The sequence below is a fragment of the Podarcis erhardii genome (genome assembly GCF_964252035.2).
Source record: "Podarcis erhardii genome assembly, chromosome: 16".
Taxonomy (NCBI): domain Eukaryota; kingdom Metazoa; phylum Chordata; class Lepidosauria; order Squamata; family Lacertidae; genus Podarcis; species Podarcis erhardii.
The window spans coordinates 6,155,787-6,170,048 of NC_138514.1; the positions used below are offsets into that span (position 1 = coordinate 6,155,787).

The 14,262-nt window shown below is 45.7% G+C and overlaps 1 protein-coding gene across 1 annotated transcript; it reads left to right on the plus strand.

Annotated features, from left to right (window-relative positions):
- The first annotated feature begins 2,496 nt into the window (after positions 1-2,496).
- On the plus strand, positions 2,497-13,327 carry STAR (steroidogenic acute regulatory protein). The gene is made up of 7 exons (XM_081843369.1): positions 2,497-2,643; positions 5,860-5,973; positions 6,116-6,243; positions 7,325-7,483; positions 8,407-8,591; positions 8,685-8,778; positions 9,659-13,327. The coding sequence occupies exons 1-7, from the start codon at positions 2,580-2,582 to the stop codon at positions 9,779-9,781; spliced, it is 867 nt and encodes a 288-aa protein (XP_081699495.1). The 5' UTR covers positions 2,497-2,579; the 3' UTR covers positions 9,782-13,327.
- The last annotated feature ends 935 nt before the right edge of the window (positions 13,328-14,262 follow it).

The following is a 14,262-nucleotide window of genomic DNA, read 5'->3' on the forward strand; positions in this document are numbered from 1 at the left end:
GAAAGATTCCATCAACGGTGTCTCCAGAAATTTTTACACATCACTTGGGAAGACAGGCGAACTAATATCAGTGTACTGGAAGAAGCAAAGATCACCAGTGTCGAAGCAATAATTCTTCAACATCAACTTCGTTGGACTGGTCATGTTGTGCGAATGCCTTCCAAAGCAACAACTCTATTCTGAACTTAAAAATGGAAAGCGTAATGCTGGTGGTCAACAAAAGAGGTTTACAGACTGTCTCAAGGCAAATCTAATAAAATGTAGTATAAACACTGACAACTGGGAAACACTGGCCTGTGAGCATTCCAATTGGAGAACAGCCTTTACCAAAGGCTGAAGACACTCGAACTCAGGACACAAGGGAGAAACGTGCTAAGAGGAAGGCATGCTTGGCAAATCCACACCGTGATCAACTCCCGCCAGGAAACCAATGTCCCCACTGTGGAAGGATGTGTGGATCCAGAATTGGCCTCCACAGTCACTTACGGACTCATTGTTAAAACCGTGTTTATGGAAGACAATCTTACTCGGCTACGAGTGATTGCCAAAGAAGAAGAATACCTTTAAAGCACATTCAAATGACATTCCCCTCTCTCAAAGAATTCTAGGTTCTGCAGTTTATCCGTCACAGAGGTACAATTCCCAGCAGCCCACAGTGAACAGCAGCAGCTAGAATTCTCTGAAGGGGAAAATGTGCTTCGTATCCTTAGCATCTCATGTTATTTGGACCCAAGCCTCTGTTGACCATGTAAAACCCAGTGGATTTCATGGCTGTGCAGGGATTTGAATCCTGGGCCTCACCCACTCAACCTTCAACACTCCGTCCATGACACCACAGGTAGAATCTTAGAGACTGAAGGGAACCAGGCACAGGGGCTTCTCGGTGGTGGCGCCCACCCTGTGGAATGCCCTCCCATCAGATGTCAAGGAAATAAACAACTATCTGACTTTTAGAAGACATCTGAAGGCAGCCCTGTTTAGGGAAGTTTTTAATGTTTGATGTTTTACTCTGTTTTTAATCTGTTGGGAGCCGTCCAGAGTGGCTGGGGAAACCCAGCCAGATGGGCGGGTTATAAATAATAAATTATTATAATATTATTAATAATAACTTGGGGTCCTCTAGCAAAAGAGCACCTGCCTTGCATGCAGAAGGTCCCAGGATCAATTCCTTGTGTAGAGGTGGAGCTGCCAGTCAGTGGAGACACTGCCAAGATGGACCCAGTGGTCTGACTCAGTAAAAGGCAGCCTCCTATGTACGTTTGCTGCCACTTCCTTGACAGGTGGCCAGCTGAGGCCTTATCCACACTTACCTTCCCTCACTCTTTCCAGGCACAGTCCAAGCTCTAAAGCTTTATGTCAGAGTGCATCCCTGTGAAAACCCACTCTTTAAAGCTGAATCGGAGCAAATGGCAATCCATAGAAAAACTGAATGGCCATTTGCTCTGATCGAGCTCTAAAGGGCAGGTTTTCATGGGGAAAGCTCCAGGGCAAAATAAAAATAAAGAATTAAAGCCATCAGATGCTTTAAAGCGCAGGTCTGTGCCTGGAAAGAGAGGGGCAAAAGGTTAGTGTGGATAAGCCCAGAGTCTCTGCTTCAGTACTTCCAGCAGAAGTATATAACCTGCTGTTGGAATGGGATGCTACCTCAGTTGCTTCAACTTGCTTGCCTTCTTACTTACAAGTAGTCCAGGGAATTGTCCTATCGTTTTGCTCAGCAGCGAGAAGGATGGGGACAAAGGCTGCATTGGTTGGATCTGCCTGTTGAAGGCTTGCTCTGCCCTGTCTGCACTTGATGCTGGCTCCAACTGCACTCGGGCTCCTTGCTTTCTGCCTTACCTGTCCCAATGGGCACCAGTCCCTACTGCTATTTCTGATGCCAGCTTTGCTTTGGGCACTGTGTCTGCCCGCTTGCCTGAGAAGCTCAAGATCAGGAGTAGGCAAACTAAGGCCTGGGGGCCAGATATGGCCCAATCGCCTTCTAAATCCAGCCCACGGATGGTCCAGGAATCAGTGTGTTTTTACATGAATAGTACGTGTGCTTTTATTTAAAATGCATCTCTGGGTTATTGGTGGGGCATAGGAATTCATTCACCCCCCCAAATATAGTCTGCCCCCCCACAAGGTCTGAGGGACAGTGGACTGGCCCCCTGCTGAAAAAGTTTGCTCAAGATACTGAGACAGTAAAGAGAAAGGAAAAACTTTTGGCTGCTGTAATTGGCTTGTTCACGGAGCTGCTTAAAAAGCATGGCAACTCTGCCAGGAAGGCATCTGGCAACCTTCAAAGCAGGAAAACCAGCTTAAAGGGTTTGGGGATTGTGCAGCCTGCCCTCTGCCCTCTTGCGAGATCCATGCCTCCCACCTGCTTGCCCCCACCGCAAGCTCATGAGGCGATGGGCTTGGCCTTGGTGTCAGCCAGCCTGCTGTAAGTGATGTCCTTCCTTATCTGCCTGCTGACAAACCAGCATCCTTCACTGGCTATTTAAGAGCGGAAGGGAGAGGAGACACCAGCAAAACAGCAGCAGAGGCGCTCAGAGACACAGGGAAGCCAGGATCCTCCGCAACTCTTTCAGACTTCTGTGATGCTGCCTGCAACTTTCAAGCTGTGTGCCGGCATTTCCTACAGACACCTGCACAGCACAATGGGTGAGTACAAACCAAACAACATTATTATCATCATCTTCAGAATCAGAATCTTTTTGAGGGAAAGAATGTGCTTCAAACATGACTTATAGTGGGTACACAGTGTAAATGTGATCAGATGAATCTCCTACAGTTTCTTTTAAAGGTAATAGCAACTATTGGTGTGTGTTTGGGGGTTATTCAGATCGCATCCATTGTGCAGGGGCTGAACCCTTTGCCTTCCTGCTGTTTTCCAGATTTAAAAGTTGCTTCTGTATGTTCTTACTGTGGCACAAACAGAATTTAAATCAAGGAAATGATGAACGGCTCCTCTCCCCTGGCGCTGCAGTTCCAGTCTGAACGGCTGCAGCTAGTAGCTTTTTCATTCCTTGTGTTGCTTTTCAACCTTTTCTAGCAAGCCATCTTCTGGGATTGAGTGGGTGAAATATTGATGTATAAGCAATTTTTGTTGTATCAGATAAAAAGTTATCATGGATGTTTCTTGTTTTCTGGCTGCTTGACATGTTGTTAATGGCTAGCCTGGGAAGCTTGTGGTCTTCTGCCCTTTCCCTCTTTTTAGAACTTTTCTTTATTTGGGGTGGGGGGGACTTTGATTATAGTGGGAGGGTGCACTGTAATGTTGACCCTAGCTACTCAACTCTCCTTATTTACCAGTGGCATTGATGCTTGTGCATTAGCCTATGTACATTTCATGTAAATGTGTGTTATGTGCCTTTAAATAACCCAGCCATGCCCTTAGATGCATCTGTCTATGACATGCAGAAATGGATAGCTTACATTTTGTAGTTCAGGGGAATCTAGCGGTGGCTGCTGCCCATTAAGACAAGTAAGGTGGAAAGCAGGGAAACCACCAGCAGGGAGAGCTGTGGCCAATGACAGGCAAAGCAAGGAATTCTAGTTTTGTCTCCAATTACCTCCCTGCTGAGTTCCACAGGGAGACTACAGAGGCCATGCAAACCCTTGGACTGGTTTTGAGGAGGAAAAGCAGGCAGGTAGAGATTGGCCAAGGGCAGGCTGAGGGTGGTGAGAAACTACTGTACTCCATTTCCTCGAAAAATTGGCCAGCCTCTACTGGTTTTAGATGAGCTCAGCTGCAGCATGCAGAAGGTCACAGCTTCCATGTCCAGTTTTTTATTATTATTATTATAATAGGTTTTCTTGTTTTACAGAAGTAAGTGTAATGCCTCGTATTTTTTCCATGTAACATTTTTACAAATCCATTTCATTTGTCGAGACATTAGGGGAAGAAGAAAAAGAAAAGAAAAAAAGGGGGTGGAGGGAGGGAAGATGGGTGGGGGTGGGGTCGGGTGGCGATGTTTCTATTATGTTTAATGTATGTAGGGTTTGGTGTCAGTGTTGCTCATGCTGTTTCTTTGGTGGTGAGAGAGGTTGGGGTTGGCCTAGGGTGTGGTTGTTCATTTGTGATTGGCTGTGGTGGTCTTTGTTTTCGTGTGTGAGTGGGGTGGGTGGGTGTTTTGGATCAGGTTAGCCATACTGATTTGTATGCTGTTGGTGGGTTATTGCCATTGTCTTGTTGGGCTGTGTATGTGATAAAGGGGAGCCATTCCGGGGTAAAGGCATCTTCTTCTGTTTGTCCCTGTGTCAGTTTCAGTTTATTGGTTAATTTTTCTAGTAGGGCTGTTTCCCATACTGTTTGGTACCATTGGTCCATGCTTACTCCTGACAGGTCTCTCCAGTGTCTGGTTATGGTGTTTCTGGCTGCGCTTCCATGTCCAGTTAAAGTATCTCAGCTAAGGGGGCTATGAATGTAACTAGGGCGTACTTTCCCCTCCCCAGCTGTAGAGAGTTTAAATTGGGGTTGGGGAACCTGATGTCTTCTAGATGCTGGACTCTAACTCTCATCGCCCCAGCCAGAATGCTCATTCATTTTGGGAATTATAGGGAGAGAATTACCCAAACTTTATAGAAATTTATTCGTGTATGCGACTACAATGGCAATAATGTTACTTGCCCCCAAATGGAAGAAAGTCCCAGCAAAAGAAGAATGGATACAAAAACTTAGGAAATATGCAGAAATTGTGAAACTTAACCGGAAAAAAATAAGAAATCAAGATAACAAACAGGGGGGCAGTGGAGTCAGTTTTCATATGATGGTTCCTTGTTTCTAAAAGCCTTTATAGTCATAAATCTGTGTGCATGTTTGTAATGCATCCTGATTTCTTGCACAACTCTGATAAATTAAAGTCACTTTAAGTGTTTTCTTTGAAGAAATAAGCAAGAGATATAGAGGTACATAATTTACCATGTAAACATGCCTTTACCAGAATTTGTGCAATGTTCTCATTGGAGCAGAGGAGAAATCAGTTCGGCAGCTTTGTAGTAAAATCAGCAGAGTAGTGTTTCTACTGTACCCGCAACCCCAAAAGGCTGCCTGGATTCCCTTCTTAAGCTAAGAAGGCAACAAAGGAACTTGGAAATGGAGAAATGTTCAAGCAGCGTTTAAAACAATCTTGGGTCCCCAGATGCTGTCAGACTACAGCTACCATCATTCCTGAGCTGACCACTGGCTAAGCTGGCTGGGGATGGTGGGATTTGTAGTGCAACAACATCTGGGGAGTCAAGAACTGTTTTAAACAATAAAATGCAAACAGGACTCCTGACACAGGCTGTCCCTGCTGATTTAGTTTTAGGTTGGGGTTTTTTTTACAGCGGGAGGTGCAGGTGGGTTCGGGGGAGGAGGGTTGCATGAAGAACCTCTGGCAGTCATTCTATTCAGGACTAATTGTGGTGGATGGAAGGGCAGTCAAGTTCAAAGGGCTCAAATCTGTACACTAGTTAATTTTTCTTCATCTGATAAGTTTCACAACTTGTTTTTATGTGTATCAGTTCAATTTACAGCCCTCAGTTTACAGCTGCAGATTTAAGCAAGTAAGAGATTAGACTCATTAAAAGATTTCTCTCTGTGTGTGTTAACTGTCCAAATCTTGTCACATTAAAGAGTTTAAAATATTCATAAATATTAATAAAAATATATTGGTTCTGGTGGCACAAGAGTAGACTGTGTTGAACATGTCCTCTCAGATCAGCTCACTCTTTTGGGTGCTTTATTTTTCTGTGTTGTCTGTGTTGTTGTTTTTTAATGATGGTTAGGAACATCAAAAGCTGGAAGTATCCCAGGCCTCTCTGGACCTCAAAGGGCCTGCTTCTACGGGTTCAGATATGGCTTTTAATACCACTGTTATGCTTTCCTCTCCTCAGGCTTGAAGAGACAAGCAGCTGCTGCAATTGTCCAGGAGCTGAATAAATTTGCAGTTACCAGGCCTGGTCCCAGCAAGTGGATCAATAATGTGCGCAGAAGGAGCTCTTTGCTAAGTATGTATAACGAGGCACGGCTCTTGTTGGGCATGTTTTATCCTTGCATTTTGGGGCTGCTGAATTTTTGGTGGCATTGAAAATTCAATCTTTCTTTTAATAAAAATAAAATTAAATTAAAACCTGCTCCAAATTCCAACAGGTTCGAGACTGGAAGAGAATCTCTTCAATGAAATGGAGATGTCCTACATTAAGCAAGGAGATGAAGCGCTTCAGAAATCACTTAAAATTCTTGGAGAGCAGGAGGGCTGGAAAACAGAGACAGTGATGGTATGCATGTTGCATTGTTCATGGGGGACGTTGTTTGGCGTTCCCTTCTACTTTGCTTGCAAAGGATCAGGGAAGATGTCAGTTGGGGTCGCCAACTTTGCAGCCTTCAGATGGAGAGCTGAATTTTAGTTAGGGTCAATATATTTCAAATTCACAATTCAAATTCAAATTCACAAACCAAGGTATCTTTTATTTTATTTTCTAAAATATTTTTTATTAAATTTTTTGTTTTACGATTTCAAATACATATTTTACATCCTTAAGATATCAATGACTTCCCTTCTTCCCTTTCCATGGTTCAGGTTTAAACAAACAACTGTTTTCTGAGTTTGGATGTTAGGAGGAACTGTGGTTAATATAAAGCTGGAAAGGGTTCCTTCTGATCTTCTCACAAGTGTAAAAGAAAAAAAAAAAAGCATGTCATACAAGCCTGTGGCTTATTGCAGCTGGTCCTTCTAGTGGAAAATCATTATTTTGCATAAAAATGGGCCTAATTTTCTTCATGCTGCTCACTTTCTCACCCCACCTGCACCTTTCCACCCTTAAAAAAGGAGCAAATATTGTGGTCCTACTGATGCAACTTTTATAGACTCTAATCCATTGATTCAGGCATAGTCAAACATGGTGTGTTCCAGATGCTTCTGGACTTCAGCTCCCATCACTCCTGACTATTGGTCCTGCTGGCTGGGGCTGATGGGAGTTGGAGTCCAACACCTGCAGGACATCAGGGTTCCCCATCCCTGGTCCACACACCAACTGGTGGTAGCTCTCCAGGATTTCAGACAAGCCTTACCTAGAGCTTGAACTTGGGACCTTTTGCCTGCAAAGGATGTGCTCTACTTCTGAGCTATGGCCCTTTTCTAACATTAGCCATCCCCCTGGCTAGCACATTCTGGGCCAGTCATAGCTTCAAGGCCAGCCCCATATAGAGCACATTGGAAAAGCCCTGTTGCAAGGTTATCACCTGGGAATTGGGCTGGATGCAACATACTACCTAATAATACTCTTAGCTCTCATGCTTTGGGTTATGCAAGCCAGGGATGCTAACAATTTAGACCCCCTTCTGCTTTTTTTCCTGCAGGACAATGGTGACAAAGTCCTGAGCAAAGTGCTCCCGGATGTGGGGAAAGTATTCCGACTAGAGGTGGTGGTTGATAAACCCCTGGACTGCGTCTATGGCGAGTTAGTGGAAAGGATGGAACAGATGGGAGACTGGAACCCGAATGTCAAAGAAGTCAAGGTAAACACACACAGAAACGCATTCTTGGCGAAAGGAGACTGTGCCAATGGCTTATGCATTCAACTCTCCAAGGAGTTATAAAGCACATTGCTTTTTCAGTGATTTTTTGGGTAGCTATTAGTAGAAAAAGTATATTGTAGAGCAGGGATGGTCTAAGAAAGAGTGGGATCTACTGAAAGATTCCTTGGATGATTCAGAGTAAATCACCAAGCGTTGCTTGCTTCTTGTGGTGCAACGACAACAAATTAAAATCACAAGTCTTTAAAACAAATCTCAGCATGGCTAACCAATGTCTTGATCTCAGTGTTCCACACCTGTAAAACATGAACATTAATGAGGTGTTTGGGCAGCTCTGCTGGCCAGTTTTAGACTCTTGTGTTAAGTGTCTCAGATCTGTAATCATGCAGACATGGGTGCATTATGGTATTTGTGGGGTATCCCAATTGTATGGCTCGTAGGCCATACAGGCTCATGGGGAATTGCCTCCCTCCTTCAAAGGACAGAAGAAGGGCCCCCTCATGATTCCCACTGGAGGCAGAACCTAGCCATCATGGCTAGTAGCCTTAAAATCCTTATCTTCCATGAACTTATCAAAACTACTTTTAAAGCCATCCAAGTTGATGCCATTGCTACATCTTGTGGGCCACTATTACACACCCGGCTGTGGCTGGTGACCTTTACACTGTGTGCATCCTGCCCATGTTGGTAGCACCGATCATGTATTAAGAACAAAGGGAGTCTCCTTCTGCCTCTTGTCTCTCCCTTCCCCAAAGTAATCAGCACTGCGCTCCTTCCAAAAGTGAGGCAGGAAAGGAATTTGTCGGCCATAGCAGGAATTGCACCAGCTACCAGCAAGGAAGTGCAGTAAGTATCCCTGTATGAAAAATGACAACCCTTTGTTTTCATTGGCGATCTTTCTCCAGATCTTGCAGAAGATCGGCAACGACACGGTGATCACTCACGAAACTGCAGCCCCAACCCCTGGCAACATAGTTGGGCCGCGAGACTTTGTGAGTGTCCGTTGTTCCAAGAGGAGAGGCTCAACCTGTGTCCTGGCTGGCATGTCCACCACCTATGCAGCGATGCCTGAACAGAAAGGGGTTATTAGGTAAAGAGTCGTCCCTCCTTGATTGAATTTGGGGGGGGGGTACTCCATTTTTTGTGTAATATGCTAACATGATGCTCTCCTGTCCTCCCACAGAGCTGAGAATGGCCCCACATGTATGGTCCTTCGGCCTCTCCTTGGTGACCCCTCCCAGACCAAGTTAACCTGGCTTCTCAGCATCGACCTCAAGGTACAGGCACCCGGTGGACTGAGCTAAATCACTGCATCCATTGGTTTTGCCAGAGATCATCCTCTTGCCATGATTTGGGTGGTGCAACTTTCATAAACAGCTGTGCATTCAACTCTGCAGGGAGTCGTCTCAGGTGTCACTAAGAGGGACCCACTTTCTGGGGCTCTTAAGGGGGTATTTTTTAGTTAGATGAACTGTGCAGGAAGATACATAGCACTGTGCCAAGGATTCCTCCTGCATTTCCCCCCTACCACTCTCCATCGTTTGATGTCTCGTAAGATGAATTGTGGCTGCCTACAATTAAAGCACAACAGTACCACTTTAACAGTCCTGGCTTCCCCCAATGAATCATGGGAGCTGTAGCCTGTTAGGGGTGCTGAGAGTTGTTAGGAGACCCATACAGCCCTCACAGGGCTATTATTCCCAAAGTTCCCTGGGAAGAGGGATAGACTGTAAAACTGCTCCGAGGGCTCGTCCGCACGTCTGCTCTTCTGTGCTTTCTAGGCCTGGTTCCGAGAGGATTTTCGTTTGCTCAGCCACTTTTCCTGCGAAAACCCGCTATTTGCTGCTGAATTGGGCTTCCTGTGGATTGATGCTTATGGCAAACCATGGGAAAACCTCTCGGACCCATGCCTAGGAAGTGCAGACAAGCAGAAGGAGAAGGACAAGTGCAAAAGCGGCTGAGCCCCCCGAGTCCAGAAAGAAAAAGAAATCCTGATACCACTTTACTGAGGAGAACTGAGGGGGGGGGGAATAAACAGAGATGTTTTGCCTCTTTTTTATTACTCCAGACCTTGTGCATAGCAGGGAGACTGTCACAGAATTAACCCTTTAAGTTGAACACATAATGATGTTGCTCTTTTCCCCCCCTCTCTCCCAGGGATGGCTGCCCAAGTCCCTCATCAACCAAGTCCTCTCTCAAACCCAGGTGGATTTCGCTAAGCATCTGCGCAACCATTTGAGCAGCAATTCTGCCTCCATGCAGCAGGCCATGCGCTGTTGAAGTGGCCGCACGCACGCAACACACTCCTTGTGGCTGATGAATCCCTTCCCCGGCTCATGGACCACTCGCTCAAGGCTCTTCCCCTGGCAGCTGAGGCTCCTGCTCCAGAAAATGGGTACAGGGACATCCATCTTTCCTGCCAATAGAACAAGCTTCCTGCCTGCTCCTCTGAGGCAGCTTTTTTTATCCTCTCCCAAAAGGAAGAGTGGGAAATCTTCTTGGTTGTTGTTCTCAGGGGTGGTCTGTTGTGGGTCACATTCAGCAGTGGGCATTGCCAGAGCCAAAAGGCAGAGTAGGCCATCCCTTTGTTTCCCTCCTTCATTTCACCCCCCCCCCTTTTCTCACATCCACACCATACATTGAAGCACTTACGCCGTTTTCGTTGTCATGGCTTCACCCAAAGAATCCTGGGAACTGTGCTTGATTAAGGGTGCTGATCTCACAGAACTAAACTTCCCACCACCCTTGACCAACTACAGCTCCCAGGATTCTCCTTGAGGATTAAAGTAGCTGTGATATGGCGTAGCTGTGATCTCTATCTTAAGATTGCAAGGGGAGGGACAAATCACTCTTCTCAGAGGTTCAAAATGATTGCTTTCAGAATACTTTTGAAATTAGGCAGATGGGCTGAAGGTTGCACCCACCTCCACCCCCAGTTCAAAGGATTGAACAGCAGAAAAATTCATCCTAAGTGCTTGTTTCACTGATCCTTTGGTGACAAAGTGCAGGACTAGATTTTGCAGCCCCGGGTTTGTTAAAGAGGTTTCCTTTTGAAAAGTGTATCTGAAAAACCCTGAAAACAGAGCAAAGTTAACTGAGCTCACAGAACAACTTAAGCTATGATCTTACTTTTTTAAAACCAGTAGAATTTAGTGCCATTTATATTTTAATTTAGTGCATTTATTGTCCCACCCTTTTGTTCCAGAAGCATGGGGTATGCATGATCCCCCCCCATTTCCCCACTCCTAATAATGGTGGGTTAGGCTTGAGTAAGGACTCCTCCATTGCTGCCTGTTTATTGATTTGCTTGCACAAAGTTTACCAAGGATTCCTCTAGACTTGTTTATGGGGTGGTGACAGTCAGCATTCATCCTCATTTAATCCACTTCATTGGAACAAGCCTGAATTTCCAGGTATGCACTTGAATCCCTCCTACAAAACAGTAACAGCCTGGAGAAACCCCAAGAGGTAGCAGTTGGCCCAAGGTCCACCAGAGCATCTCAGAACTGCATTTGAAGCAGGGTGTCTGCAGCCTAATCTGGCAGTGCTCTACCCACTGCACTGCTTCTCCATGCCTGATTTAGAATCAGTCTGCTTGGGCCAGTTCGTGAATCTGTGTTTATGCAACACCTCCTATTTTACACTCAGCTGGCCTGTGCTGAACTGACTGGTTGAGGGAACCTCAGCTGGGTGGCAGAGCTGCTGCCTTGCATGCAGAAGGCCTCCTGCACTGTCCCTGGACCTGCCAACTAAACGAGAAAGGCTCAGGGAGCAGGTGACATGGAAGACCGCTGCCCAAGATCTCAGAGAAGCGCTGCCAGCGAGAGAAAAGGCGGCTAGGCTAGTTGGACAAGTGATCCGGCTTACTGTGCAATGGAAGGGCGTAAGGAAAGCCCCCCTGGAGCAGGCCAAAGACCCATCTAAGTCTAGGATCCTGCTGGCATGGCGGCGAGCCAGATGCCCCTTGGAGGCCCGCAAGCAGGAGCTGAGCACAAAAGCACTCTCCATACTTGCAGTTCCCAGAAGCTGGCATTCAGAGGCAAGCTCCCGCCAACAGTGGAGTTGGAGCTCCATCTTAGCTGCCTATGTTCCTAACTCTCTCTTAGGTATTGTGCCCATAGTGACAGCCTATCGGAAAGCCTTTGTGCGTGGGATCAGAAAAGAGCCAGTGCCTGTTCCAGGTTTCCAGGGGAACCTGGTGCAAGATGTTCTCCCCGTCTCTGCATGTGCCCCCCACCCTGAGTACAGCTTTCTCCAGTGTCACTACTGCCTCTCCCCATGTGTCTCTCCGCCGCCCCCCTCTCTGGAAGGCCCTTCTGCACCGAACAAGGCCTTCAGAGATTGCTGCTTTCTCACAGGGAAAAGGGCAGCACCAGCAACCAGAAACAGCAGGGCAAAGTATCTCCAAGGGTGGGACATGGGAATGAGCCAAACAATGCTGGCTGTAACCTATGTCCAACACGCTAGTACAGTGGTACCTTGGGTTACAGCTGCTTCAGGTTACAGACTCTGCTAACTCAGAAATAGTGCTTCAGGTTAAGAACTTTGCTTCAGGATGAGAACAGAAATCGTGCGGTGGTGGCACGGCAGCAGCGGGAGGCCTCATTAGTTAAAGTGGTACCTCAGGTTAAGAACAGTTTCAGGTTAAGAACGGACCTCCAGAACGAATTAAGTTCTTAACATGAGATACCACTGTAGATCAATGCAGTTTGAACTCAGCCTTCATCTTAGTGGGCTTGGTAGCAAGGCGCTTGTTTTGTTTAGATGTCCATAACAGCAGGCCATGCATGTGACTAACTGCTAACCATCCTTTGTAGCTTAAAAGCCACAATTACCACGGAGCAAGACCCTGCTGAATAAAAATAGTGCATTTGTAGCATCCCTGTTTCCCCACCAGTCTCTTGGCTCTCTGGCCAAGGCCTTTCCTCCTTCTCTCCCTCTCTGTCCACATATACGAGCTTTGGTTGACTGCACTGTATTCAACCCCTTGTTTTTTAGGGGAAGAGCAATAAGCTCAGTAGGACAGCATTTGCTTTACATGCAGACAGTTCTACATCTAATCTCCAGCTGGAGAGACTTCTGTCTGAAATCCTGGAGAGCTGCTGCCAGTCAGTGTTGCCAATATGGAGCTAAGAGGGACCAGGGGTCTGGTTCAGCATAAGGCAGCTTACTATATTCTTCAGGACCATAGTAGGCAAGCAGTTAAAACACACACACACACACACACACACAAAAAAAAATCTCAGTAACTAGCAGCCTCACCCTGGTCGATGAGAGTTACTTTAAAAACAAATTAGTTTCAATGCAAATATGTATTCCATATTGTTTGTTGTTAGGCTTAAAATAAGATAGGTAAGCTCCTAAACTCACTTTGTGAATCTGTGATCCCCAAAGTCTGACCTCAGGCTTGGCGCTGGCACATTATCCAGCCTCACAATAGATTTTACCATTTCAGCTACCGGAACCCTTGAATATGTCATTACTCATAACCAGTTTTGTTTTTTTAAAAAAACAAACTCTGTAGGTATCTTCTTCCCTTGTTTGCAGTTGGACAAAGTGTTTATTTAATATTTATTCAAGTCAGGTATATTAAACATGAAAAGCCTGTTCTGTTTTACTCTTGTATTCTCGGTTAACATCTTTTCAAAAACTGGCAGATGGTGCAGTGTGAAGATTTTGTGTGTTTAGACACTAATGCCAGGCGAAAATGAATAACAGCTTCTTTGATCTGAGACATTAAAAATTGTATTTAGCAAGAGTAGCAGAAAACTGTGCTCAAAGTTTATGTACTTCTGAAAATAAAAATTGAGTATGATTTAAAATGTTCCGTGTCACTGCTCTCTTTTTTGCCTACAGGATTAAGACTTTTGAAGCTCATGTAACTGAAAAGGTCTGCCCCTGATTCAGGGATGACCCAGTCAGTGAATTAGGACAGAGAGGGATAAAGGAATTTTATTTTGTATGCTACAGGAATCTGTGACCAACCAGATGCTATTGGACTCCAGTTCCCATCAGCCCCTGGCAGCATGGACAACTGCTATGGAAGATGGGCTCTGGAGTCCAATGACAGCTGAAGAGCCAGAGGTTCCTCATCCCTGTTCTACAGCTTGCAGCTTCTGAACATGGATGGCCAATGTACCATCTGGGTCCAAAGCTCAGTGGCAGAGCACTTTCACTTTGCAGGTCACCTCTAGTGCACGCTTTCGCAACCTGCCACCCTCCAGATGTTCTAGACTACATCACCGCTGCCGCCAGGACCGATGGCCAGGCCGAAGGGAGCTGTTGTCCACAGCACCTGGAGGGTAGCAGTTTGGAGAGGGCTAACCCTGCCCCTCTAGTTAAAAGAGCAGTAAGCTAATAAGGCAATGGGCAAGAACTATGCCAGAGTTCCTGGAGAAGCATTATGGAATGGGCAATACTGGAGTACATGGTGTCAGGCAAGCAAATAAACTGCAAAGAATTCTATCTCCATGACACTTCAGTGGTAAAAGGGAAGAAGAAGAAGAAGAAGAAGAAGAAGAAGAAGAAGAAGAAGAAGAAGAAGAGGAGGAGTAGTAGTTTGGATTTGATATCCCGCCTTTCACTCCCTTTAAGGAGTCTCAAAGAGGCTAACATTCTCCTTTCCCTTCCTCCCCCACAACAAACACTCTGTGAGAGAGAATTAAACATTTGTAAAAGTGCATATTGTGCCAGAGTGAAAAAACTTGTTTTACAGCAACCTCTCTCAAATGTTATCTGCTAGTTCATACTGTATAGCTTGT

Bases quoted from the DNA above. Each gene is read 5' to 3' on its own strand.
- STAR (XM_081843369.1), top strand. From the start codon at position 2,580: ATGCTGCCTGCAACTTTCAAGCTGTGTGCCGGCATTTCCTACAGACAC. The intron at 7,484-8,406 runs GTAAACACACAC...ATCTTTCTCCAG, and splicing joins CGAATGTCAAAGAAGTCAAG to ATCTTGCAGAAGATCGGCAA. The intron at 8,592-8,684 runs GTAAAGAGTCGT...GTCCTCCCACAG, and splicing joins GAACAGAAAGGGGTTATTAG to AGCTGAGAATGGCCCCACAT.